We start from the raw sequence: 21264 nt of genomic DNA, 5'->3' as shown, positions 1-21264 counted from the left end.
AGAGAGAGAGAGAGAGAGAGAGATTGCAAATGTCCGAGTGTATGACATGTGACTGGAAGTTGCGACACAAGTATAGTATACGGCGGCTCTTAACGTAACGCAAATGTCCTACTTCAATAGTATAGTGGGGGAACGTTGAAGCTTATTGTTACATAGACAGGTGGAAAGTGAGTACCGTGAAATTACAGTACGTTATTAATTTGCGGTCGTCCGTCAAAGAGACCGATTCTCCTCGGGTACGATTTACGCTTCAGCAATTTAATTCACATTATTCATCCTATGTCGATCAAATTTAGTGTCGTGTACATACAAATGTCTTCATTTTATACATATTTATTAACTAAGGTAAGTTAATGTTCAGTTATATGTAACTAGTTGATCACATTGTGACAAATATATAAATATCAGGGCTGCTTTATTAATTGCTTGCTATTGCTTGCTATTGTCAAAGTGCATGGAGATTACTTGTAATTCAGAGTACCGATAGGATAGTGACATTGTTACAATCCACGCAAAAATGTGTCGTGTATACATATACATATATTATTATTTATATAATATAATATTATTTTAATAATATATTTATATAATACATAGTTAATGAAAGACAATTATATATATTATATATTGAGAAAACTACGTAAGATTGAATGTGCTTATTTACATTATTTGCGCAGTACACGTAGTTATGAGCTTCTTTTCAATAATTATATACATATATAAATCAAAGTCATACAAAGTTAAACGTACATATTCTCTATCCCCTTGTTCTAAATGTTTTGAATAAATATTTATATTTATAAAATCTCTCGATTTAAAAGATATCTTAAGATTTGATCGAAACATGAAAATAATAATAACATAGAAAATAAGTCACGTAATATAAAATTATGACACATGATATATAATTTTTATCTTACACGTCACTTGTTATTTTAAATTTTAAAATATCTTAAAATACTTGTAGCTCTTTATTTATTATCGTCTTTCGCATTATATGAAATTTTGCATTTTACGTTACGATTTCTCTCAGAAATTTTTTCAGTAAAATAATAGATAATTTATATCCAATCCATTTGAAATGGACTTTCATACTTTCTTTGTCTTACAATAATTGAAAGATTAATATAATATTTAATGTATTAAATTATTTTTAATGAAATGCAGCTTTGATAAGAAATTATATTGTTGATAAAGCTGGATAATATAGCTATAATTTCTGTGATTCAATTAAGTTTTCTATTATAAAATGAGTTGAATAAAAACGGAGATCCAAAGTGTCTTGGATTGTATAGCCGATTGTATAACTGTATTGAAAGGATATATTATCCGATTAGTTACGTACTGAATATCTTTGTTAGATAGGTGACGAAATAGGAATCAGGAACGTAATTATTGTCGACACTCGTGATTATTGTCAACGTTATATAAACATTTAATTCATGGGAAAACTATATAAACTCGATGTACATACAATACGGCTTCTGGAGAGAATGTTATTTGCTTGAATTTTATGATCGTCTGTACGATTATTGCGATTACTGCGATAGTAAACGCGACGAGTATTTTTGTTTAATCGAAAATCTTGACGAAGTCAAGATTCTTATTAAATCACATACTTTTTTAATTGAAATTATATTTCGATTTTATTATATATTTCGCGCCGCAGGCGCAAAAAATATATTAAAAGCAAATAGAAAATAATAAAATAATATAAATATTGTTGAGGCTAACAATAAGCAAGATTTCTTAATAATAGAAGAAATACTATTCCGATTTTATCTCGGTAGATATTAAATAAAGAACCGCTAAAGGTAAAATGTATAATTATGCATCTCATTATGAATCACGCGCCGTATATTGTAAAAAAAATTTAATTATATTCTGTTGTTAACTTTAATAATCCATCTTCACCAATTGATCAATAATTTTCTAACGAAACAAATTTTGCTTTATGAAATATTTTTCTCGGAAAAATATAATAATTAAGATTTATACATTGCAATTTTTAATGCAAGACAGATAACTAAGACTATATACGTATATACATACATACTCATATTATATATATATAGATAAAGGCATAGGATAGCTAGGACACTTCCCTTCTAACAATAAGTGCAATCTGGTTCGGTTGCGTTTAGAGATCTATTACATAGGTTTTATAATAGAGTAATACGAGAACGAGATACGCTCGCGATTCCTGATGTGAAGCCAAGTGTAAGAGATGGTTCGCATAAATATTTGCTATCTTGACTTAATAAACGTCTTTGATTCAAGGCGAGTGCGCTTTATATATACTTATACGAGCATAAAAACGATCGAACGGGAGTAAAAGCGAAAACCTTGTACGTTGTTTGATTTTATGATTTTATATGAGCTGGTATATATACTACATATCGGCCGTGAGTTGTCGGACTTTAATGAAAAAAATTTAAGTATAGCTATAGGATATATCACAGTCGAAGAATGACCGTATAAGCTCGCTGTGTTACATGCGCTGTCTTAAAAATTATTATATTATTTGAAATTGAACGTTTGGATCCTCATCTATCTCGTTGTGAAAATAACGATACAAAGAAATGTAAAAATATATGCGGTGTGCTTATGTACATACGTACTTGATTATACAATATATATACTCCACTCGAGAAGTTGCTAATAACCGCAGTTTTTACCATATATCAGATTTACCATTGTATCAAAGTATTTATTCCATATTCTTTTACCATCTATAGTTGTCTCAACGTATATGTGTTTTATAATCTAGAATTAAAAATGTTTATCCTTAATAAACATTTACACTCTTTTACCAAGCGTTTTTACAATCTGAATATCTGAGCACGAAACCTGATAATGACGATGGTCATATAACGACTAAAAGACTACATTTTGCAGCATTCGTGGAAGAGATAAAATCCTTTTCTCGCGTTTCAGAAAGGATATCATCGCGCTTTTTAAGCACACGATAATATTTTATATATGTATATGTATATACGTTAGTATTAGTCGTTTGTTAATCGTTTATCGTCATTCGCGTCTGCATCTAGCAAGTCCTAGTTTAATCATCGCTACATATTATATAGCTACCGCACATATTTCGCTATATATATATACGTCTCTTATTATACGTATATGTAATGTATAATTAAGCTAATGTATACAAAGTCTCAGGTAAGGATCGAATGGAATGATTGTACGGAAAAATAAGTGAACGGAGAGAGAAAGTGGCACCAAGGTCGAGTCGCCGCGCGTAAAGATACATCGCGGGAGTTCAACATTTAATCGAACAGAATTTGCGAAACGGCTTTGCCATTTCCACATATAAAGCAATCGCGAGAGATTTTTTAAATTAAATTACTTGTCATTTTGTCATCTTGTGACGTTCTTCTTTTCAATTAAACAGTTATGGTAAATTATCTTTTATCATTTAAAAATTATATTGTCGACAATAATTGAGAGGCTCTAATAAACGGATTCGAGCTTATTTCGCCGCTATCGCATAAAAGCTGTAAAATATTGAACACGAGAAACAAATGTTTTTCTTCAAACTTTATTATCTTGTTTCTTGCCAGATTCTTATCCTTTTGATCGGGGTTTTACCATTGCACAATTGCCGTTTTGCCGTGAACATGCTTTTCCAAGGTTTTGTAAGAATTCCTAGAGGAGAACGTTAGTTTCTCTGAATTATGTGCAAGATATATAACATATAAACACACACATATATTATATATATATATATATATATATATATATATACATATATGAACATGTACGTATATGCAGTATACCCTGATGCAGTATAGCCAAATCTGTCGAAAACAAATCTTGCTTTAAACTTTGTTGACAAAAGAAGTATACAAATTTAATACAGAATTTATCAGGTGATATGGATAACAATATGGTAGTAAATATACAACAAAATTTGCTGACATAATTTGACAGCCAATTGATGGCAAAATACGAGCAAAATATGGTGGAAAAAATGTAGATATTAGATATTTTAGTACGAGATATGATTGAATAATGTTTTTGCACCGAAAAAGCTAATTAATGAACATAGTATACCTATTTAGAAAGTAATTAGTGTACACTCATGAACATATCGGTTGCGGCACTTTTTTTTAATAGGTTTTGAAACGCTCTAATATTTTGCAAATGCAAACCACGATTGCGCCATGGTGTACTGTCTCTAGACTAAAGATAGTGCACTATCGTAGTTCGCATTTGCAAAATATTAGTATTACCTCTAAAATATATATTATGCATATTAAATATGCATACTAAAAACCTATGAAAAAAAACCGATGTCGCAACCGATATGTCCACGACTGTACAGAGAACAAGCGCGAAGATCTTTATATATAACGATATCTTCAGATTAGAATATTCTCGAAATTAAATGCTTTAATATAAAATATATTAATTTTTATTCATAAAACAATTTATTCATAACAAAATTATTTTTTGTTACTTTAAAATAAAATTAAAAAAGAATAGAAATTTCATTTTTAAAGATTTTTCAATATCAATTACGTTCACAAAATAATTGTCGTCAGACGTACAATGCTACGCAAAGCTTGCTCGGTTTTTGCCGTTACATAGTGCTGCGAAAACCTTGTACGGTTTTTGTTGATAATTTGTTGTCAGATAACGTGCTATGCAAAATGCATGGTTCTTTCCAAATTTGTTGTCAGATAGTGCTAATAAGTTTGTTCGGTGACAAAGTTGCTCTATCTTGAATTTTTAGAAATTATCGATATATTAACGCATAATTGTCCGGACAATTAGTTTGCATGTATACAATATATCGATACATGTGAAATAATATATATTAATATCTTATTAAATTAATTATAAATTACTGAGTTTTAAATTGTAAAATGTATAGTCGTCAAACAGTTGCCATCTATTGCTTAAGCGGTCTGATTACAATTATTAATCTTAAAAAGCCGATTATAGATCAGCGCGATATACGCTGCGGGTACACCGAATACTCTTCGTAATTAAATAATTAATATATGTTTTGTAAATAATATATATGTCTCTCTCTCTCTCTCTCTCTGATTAACGAACGGTTACGAATACATACGTGACGCATGTATTATACATAATTAACGAGAGTCATACAATTTAGCTTTGGTAAATCGGTTCACGAAAAAGACCCAGAACACGATATGATGAGCCGTTTGTGGAAAGCGTTGTCTCGGCGACGCGTAGAAGAGAATGAAGATACCAAGAGCGAACAATTGGCACGAGTCCTCGGTTTATTCGATCTGACCGCACTCGGCGTGGGTGCGACTCTCGGCTTAGGCGTTTACGTCCTTGCTGGAAGCGTGGCTAAAGAAGCGGCTGGCCCTGCCGTTTCCATCTCTTTCCTCATAGCCGCTATTGCGTCTGCTTTCGCGGGTAAAACTAAATATCTCGATCAATTATATGATACCTATATCAAATATATCAAACTCAGTACTTATTTCGTCAAGTTTTCTAAATGAAATCAAACTGCCAATTCTGCCACTTCGCTTATTGGAGAGTTGCGTTGTTAAGTCTTTACAAGATCTGTGACAAAGTGGCTGTGTTCCATTATTCGCCGCGAGAACTAAAAATTTATAGTATACGTAACGTAAACTATAGAGATTTTCAGTACTCGTAATGAATAATGGAATGCAGCCAGTAACGTAATATATTGATGAATCATCAAAGGTCATATTTTGTGAGATCTGAGATATCACACACGAAACACATAAACAGAGGTTTCACATGCATATTCATATTATGTTATATTACATATATTATATCCCTGGTAAAAAGATTTGCTGAAATTTTACTGAAATTATTTAACGTTTTGAACAGTTCTCAGTAAAATTTGTATAATATTTGAAATAAAATTGTAATATATTCTTCATGAATATTTCTATAGCTAACACAATTAGAGTGGTACCCGAGCACATTTAGGTTCCGAATTAATTTTTACAATTTTTCTAACCAAAATTGTATTATCAAAATACTCATTTACTTTTATTTTGGAATCCAATTTAAAAACTTGAAAAATTTCATAATGTTGCGTCTTTTATTCTTTTATTATTATGTAATATTTTATTTACGAAAAATAGAATTTAATCGCGCGGCGATTCTATCTGACGGCGGTGCCGCGCATTGCATGCTTGCGCGAGTTTTCTAATTTCAGCATATTATCAGAAAAATTTCACCAAATTGTCAGAGATTTTTTTAGAAGACTTTTTGAGCAAATTGTAATAAGTTATATCAGACAATTTTTTTTTCATTACTTTGGTTAAAAATCATTTTTATAGTGAAATTTTATAATTTTTAGCGTATTTTTAGAGACTCTTGGAGAAATTGCAACAAACTTTCAAAGAAATTTTCGAAAAAATTTGCGGGAAAATTTTGGTTACCCAATTTTAGCGGTTTTACTACTTTTGCTGAAACAAATCACTTTCACTAAAATTGCAGCAAAATTTTAATTAATTTTCAATAATTTTGTTGAAATGTTACAAAGAAACTTTCGCGAAATTTCAGTCAAAAGAGATTTTTCCAAAGAAATTGTACAATATATATTAATTATATTTAATTGTGTTATTACTTGTATAGGTATGTGCTATGCGGAATTCGCGTCGAGATTGCCGAAAGCCGGATCAGCATACGTTTATAGTTACGTAACGGTAGGCGAGTTCATCGCCTTCGTCATAGGATGGAACTTAATTCTGGAATATGTAATTGGTGAGAAATGTAATTGGCGAAAAATCAATGGAATGCGCACGTGTAGAAGGCGAGGAAGCCTATATAAGTCCAGTCAAATTTATGATAGCATATATATTGTATAACTAACAATATAAGTAGGTAACGATCATTGGAATGTTATTTTACGATGCGGTTTTACAGGTACAGCGAGCGTCGCACGAGGTCTCAGCAATTATATCGATGCGTTGATAGGAAACGTCATGGGTAACGCTCTACGCTCTCTTATGCCTATCGACATTTCTTTCCTGTCAGAGTATCCTGATTTTTTCGCTTTTGGGATGGTCATGTTACTAGTGGTGCTATTGTGCATCGGAGTGAAAGAATCGTCCATCTTAAACAACGTTTTCACCGTTATAAATTTGATAACTATTACGATCGTCATCGTTGCAGGGTCAATAAAAGGTACGTAAGCCACATCGAGCGATAAGTTAAGTCGTCGCGCATACTATCGAGATTATTAGAGATCTCTGGCTGAAGAAATAATGATTCGCGCGCGCAAGACGAGCAAATTTTCAAATTTTAAAAGATTAAAGGATTAAAAATGTATAAACTTGGCTTTTAAAGAATTAATTTAAATTTTATTGTTAAGTGTTAAGATTGATATATAGAGTTGCACAACAGTACAGTCTCTTGGAGATGATCAATTCTCTTAACTGAATGTTTTCAGCGGATCCATCAAATTGGTCGATCGCACGCGAGGATATTCCAGACTCCGTGAAAAACGGAGGAGTCGGAGGATTCATGCCGTTTGGCATAAGCGGAGTGATGATCGGAGCGGCCAAATGCTTTTACGGATTTGTGGGATTCGACGCGGTCGCTACCACTGGCGAGGAAGCCAAGAATCCTCAACGTCACATTCCTATTGCGATTGTGTTATCTCTTATTGTTATATTTATAGCGTACTTTGGTGTTTCAACAGTCCTGACGATGATGTTGCCTTATTACGATCAGGTGAGAGAGAGAGAGAGAGAGAGAGAGAGAGAGAGAGAAAGAGAGCGCGCGCGCGCGATTCACTCCCTTTTACTCTTTGCAGTAAAGCATAACTTTGAATGCAATTAAACTTTCTCGACGATCAACTCAATCCGCGTTCGAGATATGCTAAATTATATATAGAACTAGAATTTCAAGTTCAATTTCCAAATCATCTTTAGAGCGCAGACGCGCCGTTTCCACACGCGTTTGACGAGATTGGCTGGCCCATCGTTAAATGGATCGTCAACATAGGCGCGATATTCGCGCTCTGCACCAGCCTTTTGGGCGCTATGTTTCCCTTACCGCGCGTATTATACGCTATGGCTAGCGACGGCATAATATTCAAAATTCTCTCCAAGGTGCATCCCAAGACAATGACGCCTGTTTACGGCACGGTGCTTTCTGGTTTACTTATTGGTACGTAATCTGCTGATCAGCGAGTTTCGGGCGTGTGTAGCAATTAAAATAATTAAATAAAACACACACGCGCGCACTATAAGAATATGATGGAGATGCGCAATGTCTCTCGTAATTAATTTACAAAACTTATCAACATTTACATTAATCTGCATTTTAACAAACATTAAATTACTTTGTTTTAGGTCTTATGACACTTATCTTCAATTTACACCAATTGATTGATATGATGTCTATCGGAACTTTACTTGCGTATACGATAGTAGCGATATGTGTCTTGATATTGAGGTAATGTCATGGATTAATTTATAAACGTCAAGTAAAATTAATAAAATTAATTATTATTAGCTATACATATTTTTATCATATGCATGCAGATATCAAAAAGAAGAAAATTCTAGCAGCATTTCTGCAATACCAACGAGTAATTATCAATTTACACTTGGAAATATATTTAAGGAATTGTTCAATTTGCAAAATCAAAAAGAACCAACGGAGCTTTCTAGTAAAATTGCAAATGTCGGCATTGCCTTACTCTGTGAGTTTACGCAAATTAATATATATAAATATATATATATATATATATATATATATATATATATAAGATTGAAAATAATATTATATCTGTGGTAAATGCGATATATCATAAATGGATATACATGGATATGCCGCAATTATAAGCTAGGCGATTAGTGATCGATTCATATAGAATTCATTACTTAATTTGTCTGCAAAGTTTATTCGTTTCAGGTATCGTTATATGTATCATCACATTTCTGATTAGTAACATGGGCGCGCACTTGCTCGCAGGAAATATGGTAATATCTGTGATACTAGGTGTGCTCGTAATTGTTCTTCTGTTGAATTTAGTAGCGGTTGGTAGACAACCGGTGCAGAGGACCGACTTATCTTTCAAGGTAAGAGAGTCGTATTTGCACTATAATATTAATAATTAAGTGCCAATTCGATTGTCTAATATTGTATTATGATGTAACATAGTGACATTAGTGACGCGACGTTACGAAAAATCTGATTTATCAGTTTAACATATATTTCTGTAATGCCCTGCTATAGGTACCTCTTGTTCCGCTTATTCCGTGTCTCAGTATTTTTATAAACATATATTTAATGTTCCAACTAGACGTTTTTACATGGATCAGATTTGCCACTTGGTTGCTAATTGGTAAGTCCTATTGTAAAAGCAAAGGGCGTGCAAAATGAATTATGCGATTTGAAGACAAAACCAATCTAAAGGCTTACATCAAATATATTATATCTTAATTATTTATTTATTTATAGGCTTCTGCATTTATGGATTTTACGGAATTGTCAATAGTGAGCAAGGGAAAAGAGATAAAGCAGAAAACGAAAAGTTACAATGCAAATACGTAGAGAAATTTAGGATAGTAACATCATTTTGATAACAATTTTTTTTTTACAAATAAAAGAGAAAAGTTCTTCGTTTACACGTAAATATTCGTTTTACAATCAGTACTCTCGTAACGTAAGAACAGCAAGAATAAAACAACCATTTTTGTATCCCATCGACTTCATCTGCACTTCATTCAATATACTTGTTTAATTAAATTTTTTTTCTAATTTCTAATTGAAAAGTATTTTTTTTAAATAAATTTTAATTTTAATAATACATTATACATATACGTATGCGCATGCGCGCGGCTTTAATATTATAAATCGACACACACGAGGAGACAATTACAGTCACAAATACAATCTTTTATTTCAGTTATCTTTTTAAATTCTGAATTGATCGAGTTCTTTTAATTGAACATTCTTTTACACTTTTTCGGTTATATTTAGTACATTTGCACGTATCAATGTATCGATAATTGCAACGACAATGATATAATAATATGTAGTAATAGCGAGAATAATAATAACGGTGTTGCATAACAAAAGCAGATTATTTATTGTGTGATATTTACTAATAAAATAAAAATAGCCTGCACTCTTTACATAAAATACTTTAAACGTATTCAATGATGTTTTTACTACATTGGTAATGTATGTATACGCAGTTAATAATTCTCCTACAGTCTTATCAAAATGTTTCACTATATACTTTTTATCTCTACAATTTAAAGAAATATTAGCTATATGTCAAAAAAAAAATTAATAACTATTGTCATAAGGAAATTTTATTAGTAACATTGAGCGCGCATTGGTTATAATGTTGTATTTGTAATATGTATTTATAATGAACTTTTGTGGTTCATAAAAATTAGCGAAAATAGCTGTCAAGTATCATCCAATAAATATTATTACGCTCATTGGAATGTTTACACAATCACAGAAAAGTACTTAATAATTTTATTCTATATTTGTAAGCATTTTGTGCTAGTCATAGACGTTATATTTATTCGTTTATCTTAGACATACTAGAAAAATAACAAAACATTCCCATAATAATTTTATTATTTTATCGTTTATGTAAGTATATCTTGAAGCAAATTGTAACTGAAAAAATAATTTAAATAATGTATATATACTTTATTTTATAAACTATTTAACTGTATCATTCCAATTTTTTAATATCCATTATATTGATTGTGAGGAAGAAGTTTCGAGTGTGACGGTGTCAAGTAATTTTTATACGTATTATTATGATTATATTGACTACAAATTAGCAATAATGTATTAGCATAGACGCTACTGTGTGTTCATATATGTATACGCATACAATATTACACTTTATAAGGCAATCACAAAATTGTTAATTATTTCATATTACCATAGCCTGTGTTTTATATAGGCAATTGCAATAAAGATTATTTTGTTTTATTTACAAGTCCTCCAAGGCTTACATTTTGCCAGTTTGCCTGTTGGAAATAAATCCAAAGTTTAGTTTTTTTTTTTTTTTTTTCATTTAATAACATACTGGATTATGAGAGAATATTGAAAAAATAAGAAAATTCGGCATTTTATGCCGAATTAATGTAACTGCGTTCAAGTGATGCAATTATTTTAAGCATGAGAAGCAACTTTCATTATTACGTGTACTTTGAAAAAAAGATGTTATTTACTATACTTGCTACATATCTTAAAAGTTACTAAAAACAAATTCTAGTTTCAATTTCGTTACGATTTCATAGGCGATTATATAGGTCATATTCTCTGAGCTATAAATCAATTTTCAACTTGCTGAAATTTGTTCTCGCTACTTACTCCTATACCGGTCACCCATCCGGTTCCAGCTGGATTCTCATGAGTAATACCAATTCTTCGACAAATAATGCCGGCTCCCGAAGTTGCCCAAACTTGTCCCTGTTCTCTCGAAACGGATACGTGTCTGAATCCTTGTTTAGCGTTTGCGACTGATACATCTATGAATAATTAACGAGATTTAATTTTAGATTGTGTGTGTGGGGAGGACGAGGAAGAGAGGAGAGGGGGGAGAGAGGGAGGTGGGAGGGAGGGAAGGGGAGGGAGAGAGAGAGAGAGAGAGAGAGAGAGAGAGAGAGAGAGAGAGAGAGAGAGAGAGAGAGAGAGAGAAGACTGAGAAAGATTAGGTATTAGAAATGCATTAGAAACATTTTGATTTTGCAACAGAAAATCGTAATATGAAATAGTAATAATATGCAGTGACAAACGAAAACAATGTGAGCCCGATATGAAGTACACACCTGAACAATCAAAGATTATCATTGATAGGCCTGACATTTGTAATAAATATGCATGTAATTTTTTTAATACCTGGAATGATTGAGTCTCACAAATATTAAGATCCATATCTTGGACTAAATTTGTATAAATTGTATTTGCTTAAATAGCTCAGTTCTGCATTGTGGACAGAAGAAAGGAGAGAAGGCAGGAAGGAAAGAGGGAGGAAGGGAAGAGGGAATGAGTAAGTAAATAAACGAATAAGGGAGTAAATAAAGCAGCGAACGAGCCATTTTAATTTACCTATATGAATAGGATCATTTGGCATAGCAGGTAATGTTTGCCAATGAGTTCCCTCGGGGAAAACATTAGATTGTACTTCTCGGCGTACTGACAGTCGACCCATCGTATCTAAGGCCCACACAACATCATGTCCTACTGAAATTTGTTTCAGCTGAGCACCTGAAGGTGGTTCGACATTTTGCCATTGAATACCTAAATTTTTTACAAAATATCGATTATTTCAAGGTTTTTATGAACAGGTTAATTTATTACGTAATGAACATATTGTAATTATAGCTATTATGTACGTTGTAATAATATTTAGTAAATTTCGTACCAGTTGGTTTTGTAACACTGATGCCTAATCTCCAACAAGAGGAGCCATTCTTTCCAATAGCCCAGACTTGTCCACATGGACCGCATGATATGCTAATTAATGGCTGATCACTTGGTATGTGTTCCCATGATACTCCCTATTTAACACGTGAAATATGTTGAACAGATCGTTTGTGCAAAACGTATCGCTATACACATATTATAATAGCTACTTTGTTCATAAAAAAATTAATAAATATATGCACATATATATAAATAATTTTTTTTGCGCGCACACACATTGTATGTAAAAAAAAGCAGATACAATTTCAAATAATCGTACCATTGGACAAGATTCTGAGACACCTCGTCTGAACAAAGCTTCACCATTTGCAGCAACTGCCCAAACATGAATTGGACTATCCGTGCCAGGTTTTTCAGTCGCCTATTATAATTAATAAACAAAAGCGATTACACAAGACAAAATATATTCCTTCCAAAATGATAAAGATAATGGTAAAAATATAATCCATACATATAAAGAGACATCAATGAGTTTAGTATTTCCCAATTCCTGCCAAGGTCCACTGGTCATTAGTTGACAGCTTCTAAACCATCGTCTTCGTCGAACGTAATCGGTAAATTGTTTCTTGCCGTGATATTGTGACGGGAAGTCAGTAGCGTATTGCCATCCATCTCGATCAACGCCACCGGGTGTGTGAAAGTCGACGATCCAATCTGATACCTTCCAAATTTTCAAAAAATAATAGATTTTATCTCAATCCGAAGAATACAATAATAAATTTCTTAATAATTTTCCATCAAATAATTCAAACAAATCGAGAGTTTTGACTCTTGATTTTCCCTTGAAAAGAGGATCTTTTTTGCGTTCACTTACCCAGTGCCAATGCATTGACAATAATTTCGTATGCTCTCGCGTACATTTATGCCGTCCAGTTGCGTCGCTCCACATATAACGGTCCGTTGGAAGTCCATGCGCGGTATATCCAGTAACTGGATTCCAACGTTGATTTTCATATACATAATATTTGTGGGTGTCTATCATCGTATTTATTCCGGTGCTACTGCTAGTTCCTAAGCCTATGTAATCCTCTTTCATATTAACAATTTGCACTCTCATTAGAGATATGTAGATATGATTGATTCGATAAATTAAATATTATCCTGCTCAAAATTTTGCAATAATTGTAATAATTCTCTTTTCTTCTTCGTTATCTTTTGTCTTACAAAAAAAGAAAAACATAATACGTACAGATTTATTAATATAAAAATCAACATTAAATACCTTTGAGAAACGCGCCTCCCCAACCACCTGTGTATACCCAAGCAGTACTGTCGTAACCGATACCCCAAGTAACACCTACGGAACATGTCTCAACTTTTTTCAAATGTCCACCAATTTGTCTCCAAAACATTGCGCTAGGTTCGATGATGACCTGTATAAAATATAAATTTATTTTATAATTTCGAGGATGACCTATATATCACGAGATAAGCATGGATAAGAAATCACTCGAAATATTTCACTTACAGATGTAGATTTATATGTGATACTACATAAAGTTAGCAATCCCTTGATACGTAAATGTGTAATACTGGTTGGAGATATTCGGTGACTATAAAAAGTATATTCGCTATCATTAATATAAATTCTATAACCGCGTTCTTCGCAAACAATGTATAACGTAAAGTCACAGCCTGCTTTCAATGGACTACCTCCATTTCTTTCCTCATCTCCCCATTGACTATTTTGATATGTATTCCGTACAATGATATTTTCTCTGAGTCTTGGATTAAAATGCAAAGCAACGTCATGACTGTCTGTCACAGTCTTTTGTTTTACAAATGTGGTAGTGTAACAGACGAGATTGAAAGACAATCTAAAACAAATAGCTAAATTAATACCGTGCACGAGTCTCTCTCTCTCTCTCTCTCTCTCTCTCTCTCTCTCTCGCTCGCTCGCTAAAATTGGACAAGAGACAGCTGTTAAATTTGTCTGATTTACCTGTCGGCATCATCATGAACGCATACTGTAATTCTTAGAGTACTACCGTATCCAAAACCATTTTGTAATATGCTTTCAAACGGTAAATCTTTACCAGTAACATCCATTTCTTGTACGTATCCATTTTCAAATAACTGACATTCCTACACAATAAAATATAATATATAAATGCATAACAAGACTGAAGTTAATAATAGGATTCTTTGCGATTAGCATATATAATATAAGATCTGATTTACCTCCGCAATTGCAGGATCGAATACATATATGTCACCTAACGCAGTTGTGATCCAAATGGAATTCGGACCAGGTCTACCACATACATTATTTATCTGGCAAGATACTAAAAAAATAAAACAAAAATATCTTTATAGATCGCCCTTTCTATGTACCTCTAATACTAATCTGGATTAATTTGTTCTTATACATGTCCTTACCTAAAGTTAAATGCGCCAACCAGTCTTCCATTTCCGTATCACTCGCAAATTGTAATCTAATTATTTTTGAACGACTTAATTTAGGAGTATGAACTGCTATCCTTGGACTACCTGGCTCACTACAGCAAACGACACATGTAATTTCCGAAACAGGAAATTGTATCTGCAATATTATTATTATTACATTACAATAATTAATTAACATTTAGAATCGCGCGTTGCAAACTTAGAAATATTTTCCGTTTCAATAATCAACATACTATGCTTGTTACGCCATCGGAATTTAATATTATTAAAGTGCCAGAATCTAATGATCCAGTATCGCTACTTATCCATTCCAGTTCAATCTTGCAATCTTCATATAGACTGCCATTTTTAATTTTACATTTACCATCACCACTCTTCACCCAAGATGATCTATAACGAATATAATAGTCAAATTTAAGAGTGCGTTTATGTTGGAGCAGTGATAAAAGCTATACGAGCAGCGATAAAAACGTCGATAAAAGCTAATCTAATCTATCTTTCTTTGATTCGTTTATAGTCACGTTTCCACAAATGAGTGATTCAAAAATACGAATTAGTACTGTTATTTTCATACTGCAAAATATGTTGAAAAATGCCTGCGTAAATAATCTGCACATTTCTATTAATGTCAAATAATATCAATTTGAGGAGTTTCTTATCATCTACGCTGCAATGTCACTTCAAGTCATTGTAGGGCAGATGATGAAACTCCTCAAATTTGCATTGCGAATGACGATGGAGTCTTAATAAATTCATTTAAGATTTTTAATTGTACTTTGTCCATTTCAGTAGTAACTTTTCAACGTCCATGTTTTCATAATCAATGACAGCGTAGAACTTGAAATTTTCTCTCTTCTTTTGACTGGTCTTATCACTGGCAATCAACTACTAAGCTCTAGCTCTGTGTGATGCTTCAATATATAAGCAGTGCGCAAAGCTAGACTCTTAGTGAATCCGCGATAAGATTATCAAGAAGGAAAAATTCAGATTTCTACGCTCTCCCATCGACTATATAAAGCATGGACGTTGAAAAATTAATTAGTAAAATACAATATACAGACCAAAAATAAACTTTCCATCGTCATTCACATGTATTAAAAAAATTTTTGCGGATACTTTTTCAAGTCAATGTACTATAGTGATGAAACTTATGGTATGATATTAATAGAATGTGCAGAATATTAACATTAAGCAAATATTTTCCAACATGATTAGTCATTTTGAAATATTTCAAGATGATACTGATTCGTCTTCTGAATCATTTATTTTTGTAAACGTGACAGTTACAACTATACTATCATCGTAGCTTCATCATAAGCATGTCAAAGAAAAATAGATTTGATTAACTTCTATCACTGCTCCAACATAAACGCACCCTAATATACATATAAATCAATCCAATGGTTTTCGCATTGATCCGTTAATATCGTTTGCTACTCTTATCGTTTATCAAGATTCTCCAAGATAAACCCTTAGAGAAACGTTTTCTAAAACTATATATCTTATCAATATCTTTTACTTACTTTTCAACTGCTTTTTCATACACTGTCGACGAATCAAATGACATTTTCTTTAATCTCGCTTTTAATTCATTTAAAATATTTATCCTCCACAATTCTCCAATTTCCCCTTGTGTTACACCGTTGCCATCAGCAATCCTATCCAATAAAAAACATTAAAAATTTAGTTTTGGCACAATTTTAAATTTCAAAAAAATTCCAACGTTAATTATATTATATCATATATATAAGAGTATACAAGAATCTTTCTTTGACGTTGTTCAAATGAAATTTCGACATTTTACCATTTGGGTGGATTTGTTGGGTCGACAAAGCATGCTCCAGCTTCCACTTTATACCATAACACGTCACATTCGGCCCAATATATTATCCCTGCGCTTTCATCTTCGCCGTATACTCCAGAGTCTCCAGTTAAATCTGGGTCAAATACACTTCCATCCGTTTCTGGATGTGCCTCAACTCCTACCATGGAACCGACAGAATGAACAGGACTCCAAGCAGCAGGATTAATCTATTAGGATAGATAATTGGGATCATCATGAAGGATCAATCTTCTTTTTCTTTTACATTACATTAATTTCAATTATGAAATATCTTTTAATTAAAAAAAAAAAAAAAAAAAAAAAAACATTTTAACCTTGACGGTACTGCCCATTCCTTTTCCCGAAACAATTATCGATTCTCCACTTTTTGCTAAAGATTCATTAGATATAGTTATACTAGCAACACTCGCTTCGTTCAAATCACTTGTGTCTACAGAATTTGTAGATCTGTAACGTGGAACAGTTACATTTACTAATTGTTATATTACCATGTTTCAGTTTATTGTTATTTTTATAAACGTAAAAGTGAACGCAAATGTCTTACCTCTTTCTCTCTTCTAGATATATATCTTGAAAAGATGTTTGTTGACTATTCTTTGCAGATACGATGTCAGCGCCAGTACGTTGCCACAATTTCAAAGACGTGGGCGTTGGCGCCGAACGTGATTGCTCTTCCCACTCTCTAATTAACATTGTACCTTCACCAGTACTATGAGGACGATTCTACACGAAGAATAGTAAAGATAAAAGAAAAACGCATTCGCAATTCAATTAAATCAATCTCATTCAATTCACCAAACTTAATTATTTCATTACGTAAGAATTTTGAGTGTCAAATGATAAACAGCATTAATATTCCTACCAAGGAACTCCAGCTCTGATGACGTTGCTGTTGCGGTGTACCGCAAGTACTGTGTCTGTTACTAGATGACAAACTAGCGTTGCTACTTGCTCTACTTAATTGCAGTGGTGCGTTTATTAATTTCCATCGTTTCCCCGTCAATTCAGAGCGTGTGATACCAGTACGGTAATACAAACATCGATCGTCATAGCCAATAGCCCATACCTTTGTAATACGCAAACGTAAACTTAGCAATAAAAGCATATACACGCACACGCACGCGCACACACACACACACACGCACACGCACGACACACACACACACACACACACACACACACACACACACACACACACACACACACACACACACACACACACACACACACTATTTGGTATACAATTTTGTATAAGTGAAAAATTAATTAACATCATACTTGATCATTTGGAGCAACAGATATTAATGCCATTTTGCTTAACATTTCAACCCAACCGGTTCCAGTGGCCAATTGTTCGCAAACACCACTTATTTCGCCTTGAATACCTTTTCGAAACCACACTCCGCCGTCATGCGTTACAGCCCACACAGCATCAGTACCAACACTAACTTGTACCAATCTCAAGTCTTTCTGTGGCGGCTCCACTTCTGACCAATCTTCACCTTTAATACATACGATTATCAAAGTACTAGAATATCTCAATGTAACTCTCCTGAATGAGAGTGTATCCTTTGTGTTCATTATTTACCCATTGGATTGTCTCTCGTCACGCCTGTACGAACTAATGCTTTGCCTATCATAAGTACAGCCCAAACAAGACCGGTTACTCCAACACTAATTTGACATACTTCATAGCCGCTTGTCAATTTGATAGAGCTCCATCTTTGTCCTTCAGGACAAGTTGTACTTGTTCCAACACGGAACATGATCTATAAAAATAGGTGTTGACTTTTAAATATTTAAAAATCTTAAAAATTATATAATCTTTAGAAAAGCTGCGATAAAAGTTATACCCTTCCGTGAGCCGTTACCGCCCAGACTACTAAACTACCAGAACTACTTCCGGGCATTTGATTTCCTCCCACTGCTATATCAATAAAAGGTTCCTGAAAATATATGTTATTATGCATGTGTTATTATATATATGTACACACACACCCACACACACACACACACACACACACGCGCGCGCGCGCGCACATAAATTTGATTGCGTTATATTCAAGTTGAGTTTTTAGTAAAAAAAAAAAATTTATATATATACATAGCATTTCATTACCTTTGTTGGATCTTTGTGCAGAGGTGCAATAGCGCACCATGAATTCATAGCACTGTATCTTCGATAACGAACCCATTTGCGTCTTCTTACACAAGATTTCCACTGCTTTTTTGTAGTATACGTAGCTGGAAAGTCAATTGCGTATGTCCATCCCTATTAAAACATCAGATTCTCTGTGATCATAAGATTTTCTTTGGTCGTGGACACAACTGTTAACAAATCTATACATAAACAAAATCTTATGAAAAATGTAACACTCTTGCAAAAAGCACAAAAATATATCTAGTATAATTTTACATAGTCATCAGAAAAAACAACACAGTAAAAAATAAGTTTTTTCAAAGATATTTCAGAATTGCAATTCAAGTTTACAAATAGCAAAAAATTATCAAAATTACTCGCTTTTGAAAATGACAATTACATATACGTTCATTTTATACAATTGATATATAACATACTAAATGCATTAAAAAAATACATCTAAAATAAAACAGAAAAAGAAAAATAATGGGATATTAATAGTACTAGAAATTTTATAATTAGAAAAATATTTACATCATGATCTAACGGTTGACCATCTAATGTTGTTTCTATTTGCCAATCACCTTCCCACTGCCATGCCATTGATGGCAATTTCACTTTGTCTCTACTACGATCAACCGTACCATCTTGATTGGAGAAATTATATCTGTCAGTTGGAAGCAGTCTTCCAGAAAAACCCTCCAAAGGCAACCATCGCTAAAGTTTATTATTATTATTAATATAAATGGAATAGTATTATTTAATTGTAAAGTTACCAAGCGATATGTTTTAGATGCAGTACCTCATTTTCATAAGTTTCTTCTTTGATTCTAATTGGTACATCTAAGCCGTGAACGTGAACGTAAACTTGACGATCACCACCAATGGCCCACATAAAATGTGGTACAGCTGACAATTGTTTAAATTCAAGTCCTAAATACATAAATTCACGCCACATATTTCCCGACGTCGACAATCCAAATACACGCCCTTCATTGTTAATAGCATACAGATACGAATTTGGCATTTTAAATCCGATATGTACCTTCACACGTTCAGATCTGTAAACAAAAATTGTATCGCAATCCGTCTTTTTATTTTTGTAGAGATTAGTTCCGGAAAACACATACCAATCCTTACTCTTTAACGGCTATTTTACAAAGGATACTCATTACACCACCGATTACATATGTCGGAAAAGAACGTAGTTTTATGTTACTGCATGCTCACGTACAGACATCTGACAAGACTGTTCTTCAGAAATGACATATACGTACATATATCTTGCAAAATCTTCTCTTCAACCGTAGGTATATCGTATTCAAATACGTTCGTTAATAAATCTCTTATGTCAGCATCTTATAAGAGTATCAAGAGAATCAGTGTCAAGAGAAAACGAAACTTTTAAAATTATTGGTACTTGTTGACATTCATCTCAGACATTTTCTTCATAAGGCATTTCCAAATAAATATTAAATGTCAGAATCGTCAGATTAGCGAGGAATGTTAAATACTACACCGACTACAGAGCTCTGTGACAGATTTGACAGAAGATCTACACCGATCTACACTGTCTACACTGGAGTCAGGTTAGGTTCCGGCCCTAAAGGCGGGAGCACAGACTTTTGCATAAAATGCTGCATAAAGGCGGGAGCACAGGAGCAAAGGCATAATCAGAGAGAAGCAGAGAGCTTCTCTCTGGCATAAGAGAATCAACCAATCATAGTATGAAATAAAGGACTCTGATTGGTTGATTTTCTTATGCTTTATGTCTTATACGTTATGCAGCGTTATGCAAAAGCTATGTGAGCTGTATTTCGGTCCTAAGGGTGCGTTCCCACTGAGCGCGTCACGCGCGCGTTATCCGAATTGACCAATCAAAACATCCCATTTTATTGCGTAATTTGCCGCGCGATCCTGGATTTCATACAAAAAAAGATTATTTTATCTCTAGAATGTCGAGTAATCTAATCGATGCGTCGCGCAAAATGTTGCGCGGGAAATGATGCAATAAAATAAGATATTTTGGTCGATTAATCGTGGCACGACGCGTGACGCGCTCAGTGGGAACGCACTCTAAGGCGGCTAGACCAATGAGAATATACGATATATAATATAAATGTAACTTTAAATATATGTATAAATGTGTGTATGTGTGGAGTTATTTTAAATCATAATTTTTCTTTTTTTAATTTTTTATCTTTTAAATTATACAAAAACCGAAGATAAGATCTTCATAAAAAATCATTATATATACATATGTATATATCGTAACAATATCATCTGAAAAATTTCAGTCCAATCGGAGGGAGTTACCATCCGTGTTTGATTATCTAAAGAGAACTGGTAACAGTAGAAAAAAAAATTTTAATTTTGCGGCAATATATATGATGTTAAGAGCATTATAAGTATTCGTACTTATTTA

The 21264-nt window shown here is 33.0% G+C and overlaps 2 protein-coding genes across 7 annotated transcripts; one reads left to right on the top strand and one right to left on the bottom strand.

The window, feature by feature from the left end:
* Positions 1-89: 89 nt before the first annotated feature.
* LOC105452583 (cationic amino acid transporter 3) lies at positions 90-10674 on the top strand. 4 transcript variants are annotated; one of them, XM_011693844.1, is made up of 11 exons: positions 90-167; positions 5138-5409; positions 6610-6747; positions 6901-7161; positions 7427-7710; positions 7911-8148; positions 8334-8436; positions 8526-8686; positions 8899-9065; positions 9223-9331; positions 9448-10674. In XM_011693844.1, exons 2-11 carry the CDS (start codon positions 5178-5180, stop codon positions 9567-9569), a joined length of 1815 nt encoding a protein of 604 aa, XP_011692146.1. In that variant the 5' UTR covers positions 90-167; positions 5138-5177; the 3' UTR covers positions 9570-10674. The 4 variants fall into 4 exon arrangements, with proteins under 4 accessions (XP_011692146.1, XP_011692166.1, XP_011692137.1 ...); XM_011693864.1 differs by having other exon boundaries at positions 98-345; positions 8526-8572; XM_011693835.1 differs by having other exon boundaries at positions 99-345.
* Positions 10055-20414, bottom strand: LOC105452600 (tectonin beta-propeller repeat-containing protein). 3 transcript variants are annotated; one of them, XM_011693882.1, is made up of 25 exons: positions 19970-20414; positions 19642-19900; positions 19374-19556; positions 18819-18971; positions 18553-18645; positions 18288-18468; positions 17978-18201; positions 17562-17765; positions 17244-17422; positions 17014-17146; positions 16661-16887; positions 16380-16514; positions 15090-15246; positions 14830-14992; positions 14632-14735; positions 14393-14535; positions 13919-14267; positions 13673-13823; positions 13265-13467; positions 12902-13111; positions 12710-12811; positions 12389-12524; positions 12073-12264; positions 11335-11492; positions 10055-10988 (listed from the first exon to the last, which is right to left on the bottom strand). In XM_011693882.1, exons 2-25 carry the CDS (start codon positions 19864-19866, stop codon positions 10938-10940), a joined length of 4056 nt encoding a protein of 1351 aa, XP_011692184.1. In that variant the 5' UTR covers positions 19867-19900; positions 19970-20414; the 3' UTR covers positions 10055-10937. The 3 variants fall into 3 exon arrangements, with proteins under 3 accessions (XP_011692184.1, XP_011692179.1, XP_011692191.1); XM_011693877.1 differs by having other exon boundaries at positions 19980-20414; XM_011693889.1 differs by having other exon boundaries at positions 20117-20414.
* Between the last annotated feature and the right edge of the window lie 850 nt (positions 20415-21264).

The sequence above is a fragment of the Wasmannia auropunctata genome, unplaced genomic scaffold, assembly GCF_000956235.1.
Source record: "Wasmannia auropunctata unplaced genomic scaffold, wasmannia.A_1.0 LD336106.1, whole genome shotgun sequence".
NCBI lineage: Eukaryota > Metazoa > Arthropoda > Insecta > Hymenoptera > Formicidae > Wasmannia > Wasmannia auropunctata.
The sequence above is the reverse complement of the archived record's forward strand: the minus strand, read 5'-3'. Positions and strand labels throughout refer to the sequence as shown.